The sequence below is a fragment of the Oncorhynchus gorbuscha genome, linkage group LG17, assembly GCF_021184085.1.
Source record: "Oncorhynchus gorbuscha isolate QuinsamMale2020 ecotype Even-year linkage group LG17, OgorEven_v1.0, whole genome shotgun sequence".
Classification (NCBI taxonomy): Eukaryota; Metazoa; Chordata; class Actinopteri; order Salmoniformes; family Salmonidae; genus Oncorhynchus; species Oncorhynchus gorbuscha.
In genome coordinates this window covers 20,804,747-20,820,468 of record NC_060189.1, presented here as the reverse complement: position 1 = coordinate 20,820,468, position 15,722 = coordinate 20,804,747, and the positions used below count along the sequence as shown (strand labels likewise).

Here is a 15,722-nt window from a genome sequence, read left to right as displayed (position 1 = left end):
CTAAACAGATTTGTTTGGGATTGTTGATTTGCTCTCCTCGTAGGACAAAAACCAGGGGATGGGACTTGTTTTGTGAGGTTTAGTCCAATGATAATATCAGGCAAATGCAAAGAGATGTTATTCTAAGTTGTACATTTTGCAGAGCCAAAAGAAACTTTAAATGAAAAGCAATGATTTTAGGGTGTGGGACTCTTTACTTTGGTACTTGCAAAGAAGCTGGTTAAGAAAATATTAAAAGCTTTATCAATGTCATCATGTTTATATTCCATGTATAAAATAAACAAGTAATTGCTTAGTGAGGGCTAGCATGGTTCAACTATTATGCACATGGTTACACCATTTCTATAATGAGGAATATGGTTAATGCTTAGGTTACTTCTGGATGGTTAATCAAATAAAAATGATTTAACATTTTCAAATAAAGTCTGTTAGTTTTTCTCCTTTTCTCACATTAGTTTTTGAGGTCAAATACTACTGTACATCAAATGATTTTCTTCCACAATTCCAACCATGTAATTGAGAGGGATGTACTCAAGTTTAGTATTCATATCCACATACTTCAATCACAGGCAATACATGTAAATCAGAGATTTAGAATGTTATGATTATAAGAACCAAAAAATAACAAGTAAAGAAGTTAGAGAGCCCCCCCCCTTCCTAGACATTAGCACCAGTGAGCCACATCTCCCCAGTCACTGACTGCACTTACATATGGTATTCTGACTGGGTTAGACATTTATCATTTACAACAGGGTTTCAGGCAACTGCTGTTGTTGTAGAGTTAGCAACCAGTGCTAGAAACGTGCAGAGATTCACAATGTCACAGAAATCAATACCCGAACATAACAGAACCCTACAAATGGGCTTTTATCTCACTTAATTCCCACACTAGATTGTGTTTACAGCTGTCTCTCCAACACGAGCATCAATACAGGGCCAATCCCTATCTGCATCGCATCGCAGCACAGAATAGGTTAGATCAGGGGTACTCAACTCTTATCCTATGAGGTCCAGAGCCTGCTCGTTTTCTGTTCTACCTGATAAATAATTTCACCCACCTGGTCTTACAGGTCTAAATCAGTCCCTGATTAGAGGGGAACAATAAAAAAATGCAGTGGAATTGGGTGACTGGAGTGTTTGAAAATGTTTTGGTCCTTCCTCTGACACCACCTAGTTTAAACTGCAGGTCCTGGGTGGCACGCCCACGCATTACCCTCTGTCGCGTCTTACGGTCCGATGCCAAGCAGTGGCCATACCAGGCGGTGATGCAAGCAATAAGGATGCTCTCGATGGTGCATCTGTGTAAGTTTTTGAGGATCTAGGGACCCATGCCAAATCTTTTCTTGGTGATGTGGACATGAAGGAACTTAAAACTCTCGACCTGCTCCACTACAGCCCCGTCAATGTGAATGGAGGCATGTTTGTCCTTCCTTTTTCTGTAGTCCATGATCAGCTCCTTTGCCTTGCTTACGTTGAGGGAGAAGTTGATGTCCTGGCACCACACTTCCAGGTCTCTAACCTCCTCACTATAGGCTATCTCATCATTGTCAGTGATCAGGCTTGCCATTGTTGTGTCATCAGCAAACTTAATGATGGTGTTGGAGTTGCGCTTGGCCACACTGTCGTAGGTGAACAGGGAGTACAAGAGGGGACTAAGCAAGCACCCCTGGCGGGCCCCTGTAATGAGGATCAGTGTGGCAGATGTGTTGTTGCCTACTCTTACCACCTCTGGGCGGCCCGTCAGGAAGACCAAGATCCAGTTCTTGAGGGAGATGTTTAGTCCCAGGGTCCTTAGTTTAGTGAATAGCTTTGTGGGCACTATGGTGTTGAACGCTGAGCTGTAGTCAATAAATAGCATTCTCACATAGGTGTTCCTTTTGTCCAGGTGGGAAAGGGCAAAGTGGAGTGCGACTGAGATTGCGTCATCTGGGGATCTGTTGGGGCGGTATGCGAATTGGAGTGGATCTAGGGTTTCCAGGATGGTGTTGATGTGAGCCATGACCAGCCTTTCAAAGCACTTCATGGCTACCGACCTGAGTGCTATGGGGCGGTAATAATTTAGGCAGGTTACCTTCGCTTTCCTTGGCACAGGGACTATGGTGGTCTGCTTGAAACATGATGGTATTACAGACTCGGTCAGTTGGTCCACGCATGCTCTGAGTACACGTCCTGGTAATCCGTCTGGCCCAGGCCACACAGACAGCTTCTGGATGGCTGGCTAGAGACAGACTGTCAGAATATCTGTGGAGACGGGCTTACTTTAACTGCCTGCATTATTTCATGGAAGGAGGACATAGTGACAGGGCCTTACACGGGCTCACTCCTACCGCTCAAATAAATAGCTACACATACAACATTATGGTATACAATAAACGTTAGGAGAAACACCAAAAATGTACACAGACACAAGGCGAAAACAAGCTGATGGTATGCCAGAGGCAACCACCCACAAACATAATTATAATCCAACTTTTGGGACTGAGACATTTGACCAGATTCTATAGAGATCCATTACAATACCAAATATTGTCACCACTTCGAAAGCAAACAAACAAATTCAAATGTTACATCAGCGCCTACTGTTCAATGCTTCTCTACAATTATAAGCATCAACAGGCTTTTTCACAGAGACCTCTAGAGGTTTGTGGGCTGTACAGGACTATAAATGTTATACAAGTTAAAGGACTCTGGGCTTATAGAACATAATAAATGACCCTCTTCCTTTCCTCCACATTGAACTGACACTTGGCATTTTAGACCATTTCACAGACCAAGTGTGATATATGCAGCAAAGGCACCTGAACCACATTAACTGTAGCACCAACATGGTTTTAAAAAGGCGTTTAATTCCATTAGGAAGTTCTGGGAAGCAGTACAATGTCACCTGTAAGGCCGAAGGCAGGTGCTCACAAGTCACTGATTCAATCATCTTTAGGCAAGGTTGGCATACATAATTCAGGTGAAATTACTACCCTTTCCCGGAAAATACTCTCAATAAGTATGTCAAGGAGAACTACTCACCTCCTGTGAATGGTGCTGGGAACCAGAGGGAGGAGTGTCATTAAAATGCCTAGGAAGGAGTCAGATAAGAGGTATCCAAGGTCACTGAACCAGTAGAAAAAAAGCATGATATGAAAACTGTCATGTAAAAAGCCTAGAAAGGCTAGAGACTCGTGAAATTAATCATAACATGGCCTCAGACAAAATGACCTTAAATTCTGACTAATGCTAATAAACAAATGACAGACCATCTGAGGCAGCAAGTGAAGAGCATGTCTGGACATGTACATATCATATCACACCAGAAATGCGATGGATCGAAAAAGTGATTGTCCCTTCAAACTGTTCTAGCTGAACCAGGGTTAATCAGAAGTAACTAAAAAAACGTCAACAGTATGAACACAAAATGTATTGGGTAAGAAATGAAAACTGCACAAATAAGTACTTAGACAGGGAAATACGCAAAGCATTCAAGAAGCTAATCAAGACTAGGAATGAAGTTATAAACAATGCGCAGCAATGAACCCATGAAATGAGGGAATGATGACCAGAGCCCTCCACATATGCAACATAATAAGGTGCAGGCAAAATGACTAGACTATTAGTCTGCTTTTACGTTATGTCATTTTCTTTTTGTTGCTGTCAATGTTATCCTATACTGGAGGGTAAGCTGACAGGAACAATTTTTAATTAAATTATAACAAAAAAAGACAATCATCACACTCTAATATTACTGAAAACAAAAGAAAAACAAACAATGACTGCAATCTCTGGGCTTCAAGCCACTTTAGCAATGAACATATTAAATCTTGATGCAAATGAATACATTTCAGATAAAAGATCCTTTGTTGCTTGGATTTACAGAGCCGAACTTCTCTTGAAGATCTGTGGCACCTTGGCAAAGCACCGGGAGTTCATGTAGTTCTGATCTGAGGGGGACCTGCCTCTGCCTGCCGTTGAGGCTTGGTGCCTGGTCAGCCACATGGTTCATCAGGTTCAGCAGCTCGGTCACCCCCCCTGGAGACAAACCTAACCTACCTACCTACACACACATTACAGGCTGAACAAGTTCAAATAAAATGAACAAGAATAAGATGCAGGACAGAAAGAAAGAATATACAATATCAATGGCATGAAAAACCTGGGAATTATCATTCCATTTGAGAGTCATTATGAGTGTCATTCATAAAAGCTTGAATAAGTGGCTTTGGATAAAACCGTATGCTAAGTGGCTTATATACCATTACTTAATAATACTAATACTTGTCAAACTATTATTATTATGATTATATATTATATTAAGCTCGTGTCCATTATCAAAAAGGGATGCAATAATTGTATTCGAGATAAAAAAGGAAATTATCAACCTAGAAAAATCACATCTGAAACAAGTCTGCTCCAACACGTGGGAAAGTCGCCAAAAACCATGTGATGTCATAGCTCGCTGAGGAATGGAAATCCAAGAGAGCTTCCTGTTGTTACATGTGCGCCACCTGAGGAGGAAGGGCTTGTGGTAATGGCTGGAGCGGAATTAGTGGAATGGTATCAAACACATCAAACACGTTTGATAACATTCCATTTGCGCCGTTCCAGCCATTATTATGAGCCGTCCTCCCCTCAGCAGCCTCCACTGATGTGCGCATGTACCGGTATATGGCGACGGCTTAAGCACTGCACAGATTTGAAAGCAGCTTTAACATCCCTAGGTAGGTTAGGATTCAAGTTTATTAATACTGGTATGAATTAAAGAGATTGAACAGGATCTTAAGCACTTACACATTTTTTACATATTGTATGAATTGGAATTTGTGACATGTACAAAGTGCAAGATATTTTTTTTGCAGGACATAACATATGAAATGGATGATGTTGTACACCAATTCTCCGTGGTTGGCTTATGAGCCCTACTTTCAGAATTACTGCCTGAAGTTATACAAAACCTCTATAACACATCTTTAAGTCTCACTCCAGACTGGGAGTTCATACACAACCCTGCAGGTCATTACAGCCAACCACGGAGGATTCACGACAACATAAGATAAGGACTTGGTAAATGGATAAACGCTACAAAGATTGTGTGTGTGTGGACAGGGAAGGGTTTTGGGGGGGGGGGGGTAAATACAGACTTCAAGAGGAGAATGAGAGGCAAGGCAACAATCAAGAAATAGAGTATATCCTGCTTCCTTATAAGACCTCAGATATGACCTGACAAGTTATTATTATTATTATTATTATTATTATTATTATTATTATATATATTATATATGTCATTTAGCAGACGCTTTTATCCAAAGCGACTTACAGTCATGTGTGCATACATTCTACGTATGGGTGGTCCCGGGAAACGAACCCACTACCCTGGCGTTACAAGCGCCATGCTCTACCAACTGAGCTACAGAAGGACCAAGTTATGCTATATTGATGCTTTCACCCTTCTAGTCATGTGAAAGCATTGATTAAATAATGATGCATTTGTGAAGTGGTTGAGTGGGAAAATAACCAGACTGGCTGTCTACATTCAGAGTAGAATTTCAGAGAAATAAACCAGTCTCTGGAAATAATACTTGTCAGGTAAGAAATGATCAAATTGCTCCCTCTAGAGGAAATAGAGAACTTCACAAGGACTGTACCCTCCTGAATGTACCCTCCTGAAGATTCTTCTCTGGAGATGATTCCTGCACAGACCTGGTCTCGGATCCTTTCTGCTCAGGCGGCGTTGAGGGTATGCTGCTGTTGCTCTGTTGCACAGTGGGAACCACCAGTACTGACCTCACCTGGACACGGCAGAAGGTCTTAGAGCAATATGAACAGAGAAATCCACACAACAGCTATACAGTCACAACCAAATCTTAACAGTTGATACAGGCAAAACAAATAAATAAATATGCATATGGACACAAAATACAGGAAACTTGTTTGTTAATGATGAAATATTGTTAGTTATATCTCACAGCTACATTAAGAGAAACAAAATATTTGCATATTACAATGTGTCAGCTTTAGGGGTGTGAACATTTAAACCAGATTGGAATCCTTAACATTAAGAAAAATCCCTAAAGGAAATACTATACAGCATTCCATTGCGGATAGTTAGGCCTAGTGCACGATTCGGCCTGGTTGCCAACTGCCTATACTGTGCCCCTCCTCTTCTCTCAGTCCCTCGCTAGCTCCCTATGAAAGACGCACGTGTTCTTGGAAGTATGGCAACTAATCAGTCTCCTCCGTGTTCCAAAATACTGCATCTTAGGAGTCGATTCCTAGCAGAAGAGGTATTTTCTTTCTACTAACAAACTTTCAAGAACTTTCTTTTAAGAGAGAGTGGTCTGCGTCCTGTTTGATTGACAGTTCTGGTAGCCTAGTAATGGACTTTAGTCCTGCTTCAGAAGCGGCATTCAGAGACACTTTCAAGGGTATACGACTGTGGTAGATATAACTTTATTGCCCGGCCCTAGCGGTCATATATACGTAATAGGATCATTGTTCTGCATTGTGAATTGAAGTGGAATACTATGATTTTCTATCGTTTTAACGGAAAACCAATTTAAAAATGGCTGTTTTAACGTTAAGCATAATTGTCCATTTGTCACATCTCTGGTCAGCTTAAGGAACTCTTACCTGGACTTGGAGAGGCTATGGAATGAATGAAGCACCCCTTCCTCCTCCACCTCCAAGCCCTCATCTACACCCTCCACTGGGACTAGAGGTGCCCCATATAACCCATAAGAAACAACCTCCAGAGTGAATGAGTCGATCGGCTGGCAAACCACAGCCTGGCACTAATTAGGCTCAGGAAAACCTGGGGGATACGGTGGCTCCCCCTCCTCTGACGCAGCCACCAGCGGCCTCTGCAATCTTTCCCTTGACCACAGGGCTGTACGAGATGTGGGGCTGCAGGGGCGTCACAGCTTGCAACACGTCCTTCCCTGCCCTCAGTGCTTATAGGTAGGACCTGGAGAAATAACCCTCATCACTTACTCTCTCCTCTTCCTCCTGTTGTTTTATCTTTTCCTTTCCCTCTTTTTCTTTCTCCTTCTCCCACCACCTTGTCACCTTTTCCATCCTCCCAACTCATCATTTCCCTACCCTGTGTTGGACTGAGCCAAGAGAGGCTTAGTTTGCTGGTTGTCTCCGTCACTGGGGTTACGGACACTGTTCTTGTCGTAAAAGCTGTTACAGCTTTCGACGAAGGCTTCAATGCCCTCATTAAATCCTCCTGTCGCTGTCAATGTGGCTCAGGCACACGTCAACCACGTCAAAGTCAAAAACAGGCCTCAGTATCATTAGATGCTGGGCTGCTTGGAGCCGCAACACCACCCTGTCTAGTGCCTGCTTCTCCTTCTTGCCCACTCTGGACATGATCAAAGTTTGACACATACAGATTCTGGCGTACCTTTAACTTTATCTTTCACTGTATTTTCCACACTAGATGGAACTTCTTGGGTGTCAGTAGCAGGGGAGACAGTGACTTTATCTGGAAGGGGGTTGTATGCATCTACAACACAAGCCAGGTCTGGGGAGACTGACTACAGGGCTTTTTGTAAGGAGTCTTGTTCCTGTCATCAATTCAGGAGCCATCCAATTGCCTCTTGTGACTTCTAGGGGCATTGTTGTTCACAATCTCTATTTTCAAGTTGCAGAATGTCTGAATTGCGTGACTGGTTAGTGCTGCTAGGACTAACCCTGTGGTCTCAAGTGGCCAAAAGTACAATTATCATCTACTTTATTCATGGTTTCTCCCTACTAAGCCTATGAAACCAAGCATGTCATGACAATGAAAATGATCCAGAATCACGGGAGGATGGAGAACAATCCACATTTTTATGTGATTTTTCTAAGTATTGAAATAAGAAAATCTAACAGCTTTACTCTGTGCAGAACCAAGCCATATACCTACCAGCTCTTTAAAAAGTTTGGTAAACAATACTTTCCTGTGGATATTTTTGTCTCAAATTTAGAGCAGGACAAACAGTACAGCAACCTGCGGTCCAGAGTTTGCGAGTGGAATTGTTTTTAATTTTATTCAACACTCTGACTCGCTTTTGGGTCCTCATTCACCTGGAACATTTACAATACTTTCCTGTGGATATTTTTGTCTCAAATTTAGAGCAGGGTTCAGGCTGTAATTTTATTCAACACTAATGAACATTTACACGGGGGAAGGCTGTATTCAGCATTCGGGAAGTATTCAGACCGACCCCTTCCCTTTTTCCACATTTATTACTTTACAGCCTTATTCTAAACTGGATTAAATACATTTTTTCCTCATCAATCTACACACAATACCCCAAGATGACATCACAATACCCCAAGATGACATCACAATACCCCAAGATGACATTGAAAACAGTTTTTTTAATTCTTTGCAAATTCATTTTTTTTTTTTTATCATAAGTATTCAGACCCTTTGCTATGAGACTTGAAATTGAGCTCAGTGCATCCTGTTTCCTCAATTGATTGGACATGATTTGGAAAGGCACACACCTGTCTATATAAGGTCCCACAGTTGACAGTGCATGTCAGAGAAAAAAAACAAGCCATGAGGTCGAAGGAATTGTCTGTAGAGCTCCGAGACAAGATTGTGTCGAATGCACAGATCTAGGTAAGGGTACCAAAAAATGTCTACAGCATTGAAGGTCTCCAAGAACACAGTGACCTTTATCATTCTTAAATGGAATTAGTTTGGAACCACCAAGACTCTTCCTAGAGCTTGGTGGTTCCAGGACCTCGGCCAGGCACGACTCCAACACCATCATTAAGTTTGCTGATGACACAATAGTGGTAGGCCTGATCACCGACAATGATGAGACAGCCTATAGGGAGTAGGTCAGAGACCTGACCTTGTGGTGCAAGGACAAGAACCTCTCCCTCAACGTGATCAAGACAAATGTGATGGTTGTGGACTACGGGAAAAGGAGGACCAAGCACGCCCCCATTCTCATCGACCGTGCTGTAGTGGAGCAGGTTGAGATCTTCAAGTTCCTTGGTGTCCACATCCCCAACAAACTAACATGGTCGAAGCACACCAAGACAGTCGTGAACAGGGCACGACAATACCTATTCCCCCTCAGGACACGGTCTTCAGATCCTCAAACGGTTTTACAGCTGCATCATCGAGAGCATCCTGATGGGTTGCATCACTGCCTGGTATGGCAACTGCTCGACCACAAGGCACTACAGAGGGTAGTGCGTACGGACCAGCACATCACCAGGGCCAAGCTTTCTGCCATCCAGGACCTCTATACCAGGCAGTTAAAAAAAATTACCTTTATTTAACTAGGCAAGTCAGTTAAGAACAAATTCTTATTTTCAATGACGGCCTAGGAACAGTGGGTTAACTGCCTGTTCAGGGGCAGAACAACAGATTTGTACCTTGTCAGCTCGGGGGTTTGAACTTACAACCTTCCGGTTACTAGTCCAACGCTCTAACCACTAGGCTACCCTGTCGCCCCGGTGTCAGAGGAAGGCCCTAAAAATTGTCAAAGACTCCATCCACCTTAGTCAAAGACTGTTCTGACTATAAGATTTCACCTTCCTTATAACTGTATACATCATTGTATGTTTAATGTTAAAGAACATTTGCATATATTCTAAAGGTCTCTCTTGATCAAATTGTCTGCCCTCTTAGATGTGTATGTCACAGAGCTCTAGCTTGGCTTCCTGATCTCGTTAGGAACTCACCGTTCATCTCATCTCCGAAGATCTACAATCAGAAATAGGCAAAGATACATTCAAATATATCTTGCTACAAAATCTAAAATATCAAAAAGACCAATCAAATATAAAATACTGGTGCCAAACAATGTGACCCTATGACCAACAATGCCATGAACGATACAAATAGGTACCATCTATGACCAATATCCCAGATAATTGGCACAGTTCATAGTGTAAGTCTTCAGAGCTTTGTGGCCCCTATTTAGTGAATACATATTTCTCAAAAATGCAATGTGTTGGTGTCATAAATTAGTTTCCATGAGAGTGACATAATCAGAGGTGCATGTGGAGGCACAAAAGGGTTTGAAGTTGAGGCAGGGGATTCACTTCCTGAATGAGAGTAAGTATAATGATAGTGTGGCGATAACAGTGTGTTCACTTTCAAAGTTGACTTCAATTCCACCTTTTGGAGCAAATTCACTGCATTATCCTCAGTCTTGAAGTGCATTCAATGTGCTTCAACTACCAACACCTCTCAAGGCCTCACACTACAGTGGAGCAACATTGGGGTGATAGAGGGCCAGAAAATTGTGAACCACTATAAAAAAGTATTTTGAAAATACAAAATACCATTCTCTGAAGTATCTTGTTACAAATTAAATTGTGATTTTACCAGGCCTTTGAAATACAAATTACTAATTGTAAATCCTCAAAAGTAATTGAAATATGCATTTTAAATACATGTAACAGAAATACTGCCCATCTCTGCCTACAGTGACCTAAAGAAACAAGACCTAACATTATTATCCTCATATAACATGAATTTATATTAATGTTTAATATCAATGGCATTAATTACTTGAAAATAACCACAGAGATAGCTATTATTTGATGACGGAGCAGAGCAGTGTGCATTATATACAGGACCAGTCAAAAGTTTGGACACACCTACTCCTTCAAGGGCTTTTCTTTATTTTTTACTATTTTCTACATTGTAAAATAGTATTGAAGACATCAAAACTATAAAATAACACATTTGGAATCATGTAGTAACCAAAAATATATTTTACATTTGAAATTATTCAAAGTATCCACTTGATGACAGCTTTCAACACTCTTGGCATTCTCTCAACCAGCTTCACCTGGAATGCTTTTCCAACAGTCTTGAAGGAGTACCCACATATGCTGAGCACTATTGGCTGCTTTGCCTTCACTCTGCGGTCCAACTCATCCCAAACCATCTCAATTGGGTTGAGGTCGGGTGATTGTGGAGGCAAGGTATTTTGATGTAGCACTCCATCACTCTCCTTCTTGGTCAAATTGCCCTTACACAGCCTGGAGGTGTGTTTTGGGTCATTGTTCTGCTGAAAAACAAATGATAGTCCCACTAAGCGCAAACCAGATGGGATGGCTTATCACTGCAGAATGCTGTGGTAGCCATGTTGGTTAAGTTTTCCTTGAATATGAAATAAATCACTGACATTGTCACCAGCAATGGACCCCACACCTTCTCCTCCATGCTTCACGGTGGGAACCACACATGCGGAGATTATCCGTTCACCTACTCTGCGTCTCACATAGACGAGGCGGTTGGAAACAAAAATCTCCAGTGGTCTAACGTCCATTGCCCGTGTTTCTTGGCCCAAGCAAGTCTCTTTTTATGATTGGTGTCCTTTAGTGGTTTCTTTGCAGCAATTCAACCATGAAGGCCTGATTCACACAGTCTCCTCTAAACAGTTGAGGATGAGATGTGTCTGTTACATTTATTTGGGGTGTAATCTGAAGCTGGTAACTCTAATGAATTTATCCTCTGAGGCAGAGGTAACTCTGGATATTCCTTTCCTGTGGCGATCCTCATGAGAGCCAGTTATCATAGCTCTTGATGGTTTTTGCGAGTGAACTTTAAAAATGTTCCGCATTGACTGACCTTCATGAAATAAATTCCACAAATGAACTTTAAACAAGGCACACCTGTTAATTTAAATGCATTCCAGGTGACTACCTCATGAAGCTGGTTGAGAGAATGCCAAGAGTGTGCAAAGCTGTCATCAAGGCAAAGAGTGGATTCTTTGAAGAATCTCAAATATACAATTATTTGATTTGTTGAACACTTTTTTGGTTACTACATGATTCCAAATGTGTTATTTTTTGTTTTGATGTCTTCACTATTACTATTCTTCTAATGTAGAAAATAGTACAAATAAAGAATAACACTGGAATGAGTAGGTGTCCAAACTTTTGACTGGTACCGTGTGTGTATATATATATACAGTATATCACAAAAGTGAGTACACCCCTCACATTTTTGTAAATATTTGAGTATATCTTTTCATGTGACAACACTGAAGAAATTACACTTTGCTACAATGTAAAGCAGTGAGTGTACAGCTTGTATAACAGTGTAAATTTGCTGTCCCCTCAAAATAACTCAACACACAGCCATTAATGTCTAAACCGCTGGCAACAAAAGTGAGGACACTCCTATTCAAAAATGTCCAAATTGGGCCCATTTAGCCAGTTTCCCACCCCGGTGACATGTGACTCGTTAGTGTTACAAGGCCTCAGGTGTGAATGGGGAGCAGGTGCGTTAAAATAAGCTATAAGAAGCTATAAGAAGATTGCCAAGACCCTGACACTGAGCTGCAGCACGGTGGCCAAGACCATACAGCGGTTTAACTGGACAGGTTCCACTCAGAACAGGCCGGCCAAAGAAGTTGAGTGCACGTGCTCAGCGTCATATCCAGAGGTTGTCTTTGGGAAATAGACGTAAGAGTGCTGCCAGCATTGGTGCAGAGGTTGAAGGGGTGGGGGGTCAGCCTGTCAGTGCTCAGACCATACGCCGTACACTGCATCAAATTGGTCTGCGTGGCTGCCGTCCCAGAAGGAAGCCTCTTCTAAAGATGATGCACAAGAAAGCCCGCAAACAGTTTGCTGAAGACAAGCAGACTAAGGACATGGATTACTGGAACCATGTCCTGTGGTCTGATGAGACCAAGATAAACGTATTTGGTTCAGATGGTGTCAAGTGTGTGTGGCGGCAACCAGGTGAGGAGTACAAAGACAAGTGTGTCTTGCCTACAGTCAAGCACGATGGTGGGAGTGTCATGGTCTGGGGCTGCCAGCACTGGGGAGCTACAATACATTAAGGGAACCATGAATGCCAACATGTACTGCGACATACTGAAGCAGAGCATGATCCCCTCCCTTCGGAGACTGGGCCCCAGGGCAGTATTCCAACATGATAACGACCCCAAACACACCTCTAAGATGACCACTGCCTTGCTAAAGAAGCTGAGGGTAAAGGTGATGGATTGGCCAAGCATGTCTCCAGACCTAAACCCTATTGAGCATATGTGGGGCATCCTCAAACGGAAGGTGGAGGAGTGCAAGTTCTCTAACATCCACCAGCTCCGTGATGTCGTCATGGAGGAGTGGAAGAGAACCCAAAATGTTGCAAGATCAAATCCCTGAGCTGACAAGGTAAAGATCTGTTGTTCTGAACAAGGCAGTTAACCCACTGCTCTTAGGCCATCATTGAAAATAAGAATTTGTTCTTAACAGACTTGCTTAGTTATCCACATAATTTTCCTCCCTCATGATGCCATATATTTTGTGAAGTGCACCAGTCCCTCCTGCAGCAAAGCACCCCCAAAACATGATGCTGCCACCCCCGTGCTTCACGGTTGGGATGGTGTTCTTAGGCTTGCAAGCATCCCCCTTTTCCCTCCAAACATAACGATGGTCATTACGGCCAAACAGTTCTATTTTTGTTTCATTAAACCAGAGGACATTTCTCCAAAAAGTACGATCTTTGTCCCCATGTGCAGTTGCAAAGCAGCTTTTTTTATGGCGGTTTTGGAGCAGTGGCTTCTGCCTTGCTGAGCGGCCTTTCAGGTTATGTCAATATAGGAATCGTTTTACTTTGGATATAGATACTTTTGTACCTGCTTCCTCCGGCATCTTCACAAGGTCCTTGGCTGTTGTTCTGGGATTGATTTGCACTTTTCACATCAAATAATGTTCATCTCTAGGAGACCGAACACACCTCCTTCCTGAGCGCTATGACAGCTGTGTGGTCCCATGGTGTTTATATTTGAGTACTATTGTTCATACAGATGAACGTGGCACCTTCAGGTGTTTGGAAATTGCTCCCAAGGATGAAACAGACTTGTGGAGGTCTACAATTTTTCTTCTGAGGTCTTGACTGATTTCTTTTGATTTTCCCCATGATGTCAAGCAGAGGCACTGAGTTAGAAGGTAGGGCCTTGAAATACATCCACAGGTACACCTCCAATTGACTCAAATGATGTCAATTAGCCTATCAGAAGCTTCTAAAGCCATGACATCAATTTCTGGAATTTTCCAAGCTGTTTAAAGGCACAGTCAGCTTTGTGTATGTAAACTTCTGACCCACTGGAATTGTGATACAGTGAATTAATCTGTCTGTAAACAATTGTTGGAAAAATGACTTGTGTCATGCACAAAGTAGATGTCCTAACCAACTTGTCAAAACTATAGTACATTTCTTTTTAACTTGTGGAGTGGTTGAAAAACAAGTTAATGACTCCAACCTAAGTGTAAGAACTTCTGACTGTATATAAATAAAATACAATAGCCTCACAATGATGCATACATTTTATTAAATTCAGAGGTAACATAATACCAGAAATTATAAAAATGTATTTCAAACTGTATCAAAAATGTCAGTGATATTAACACGGAAACTTGAACTTAACTCAACTCAAACCCTCATCTGATATCTTCAAAATGAAATCTCCAAACTGTCAAGTAAACTATCAAAATGAGCACAAACCAGATTAGACAATATTACAGTGGTACATGTAAGAGCTAGATGGTTATTATAATAACAATCAATGACATGAAAGTATGTGCTTTCTAGAGGGATGAGTGGAGAGTGCAAAAATAGATTTTGCAATAGAATAAAAATAAGATTCTTTATACACACACACACACAACCCACATATTATGTATGCAAGTAACACAGGAGGCCGGTGAAACCTTAATTGGGGAGGACAGGCTCATAGTAATGGCTAGAAGGGAATAAATGGAATTGAAAACACGTCAAACACACAGTTTCCATGTGTTTGATACCGTTCCATTCACTCCATTCCAGCCATTATGCACCATCCTCCCCTCAGCAGCCTCCTGTGGCAATTTTTGTTTGTTAAAGCCCGTTTGCCCAATTATTAGAGCCATTGAGCTCAGAGGTGATGGTCACCCTCACTCTTTATTGTTATATTTGGCATCATGGTCAAAGTTCACTCCAGCTGGTGGCTGTGACTACATCACCAGTAAGTTTCCTATCTGAGTGAGTTACTCCTCCATCCACCTATATTAACAAAATGAACATAACTGTGACATCCACCCAGACTCCAACACTGACCATGGATGTGTTGACCTTAAATATACACATTATTTTCTGCTTCTAACGCTTAAATGCACCTTCACCAAATGCTCAACAAGTGATAAATTATAGCTCCGTTTGTGTCAGATTATGTATACTGTATATACACGCATACATACAGTTAAAAACCTACCAGTCAGTAGAGACAGAGGCTAATTGAATAATGGGGTATTGAATGTAGCAAACACCAGATGACTGGATGTTTAAAATTAAATGAAAACAAAATGGTTGTATTGCTTTGGTCTTAGTTCTGGAGGCTCTAGACTCAGTAGGTCCCTCCCGGTTGGTCAGTTAGACACGCTAGCAGTCACATCCCTCAAGATGGCAAGACAGTGGACTTTCAGGGCGAATCATGTACAAACTCCACTAGGCCTGCTATTCTTTCACAGACATCTCACAGTCACTGCCTCTCTACTGCTTTCACCCACATCCCTATCGCTTTCCTTCTCCATCTTTCGCTCTCCCCCTCGTTGCCTTGCTTCCGCAGTGGCTCCACCCTTAGAACCCTAACATATAGTCTTTTTCGCCGTTGTCTGCATCCGTTTTGTCCCAGTTAGCTGGGGACAGGCACTCTTCAGTGTTGAAGTCCTGAGGGTTTACCCCAATGTCCAGGACCTGGGGGTTATTGCGAGACTCAGCGAGT

General features: G+C 42.0%; 1 protein-coding gene across 2 annotated transcripts in view; it reads right to left on the bottom strand.

Moving 5' to 3' along the window:
* Positions 1 to 14,275: 14,275 nt before the first annotated feature.
* Positions 14,276 to 15,722, bottom strand: part of LOC124001237 (low density lipoprotein receptor adapter protein 1-B-like) — a 75,957-nt gene continuing 74,510 nt past the window's right edge. For both annotated transcript variants that reach the window (XM_046307881.1, XM_046307879.1), the window contains one exon: positions 14,276 to 15,722. In XM_046307881.1, coding sequence (XP_046163837.1) covers positions 15,676 to 15,722 — 47 coding nt within the window. In that variant the 3' untranslated portion in view covers positions 14,276 to 15,675.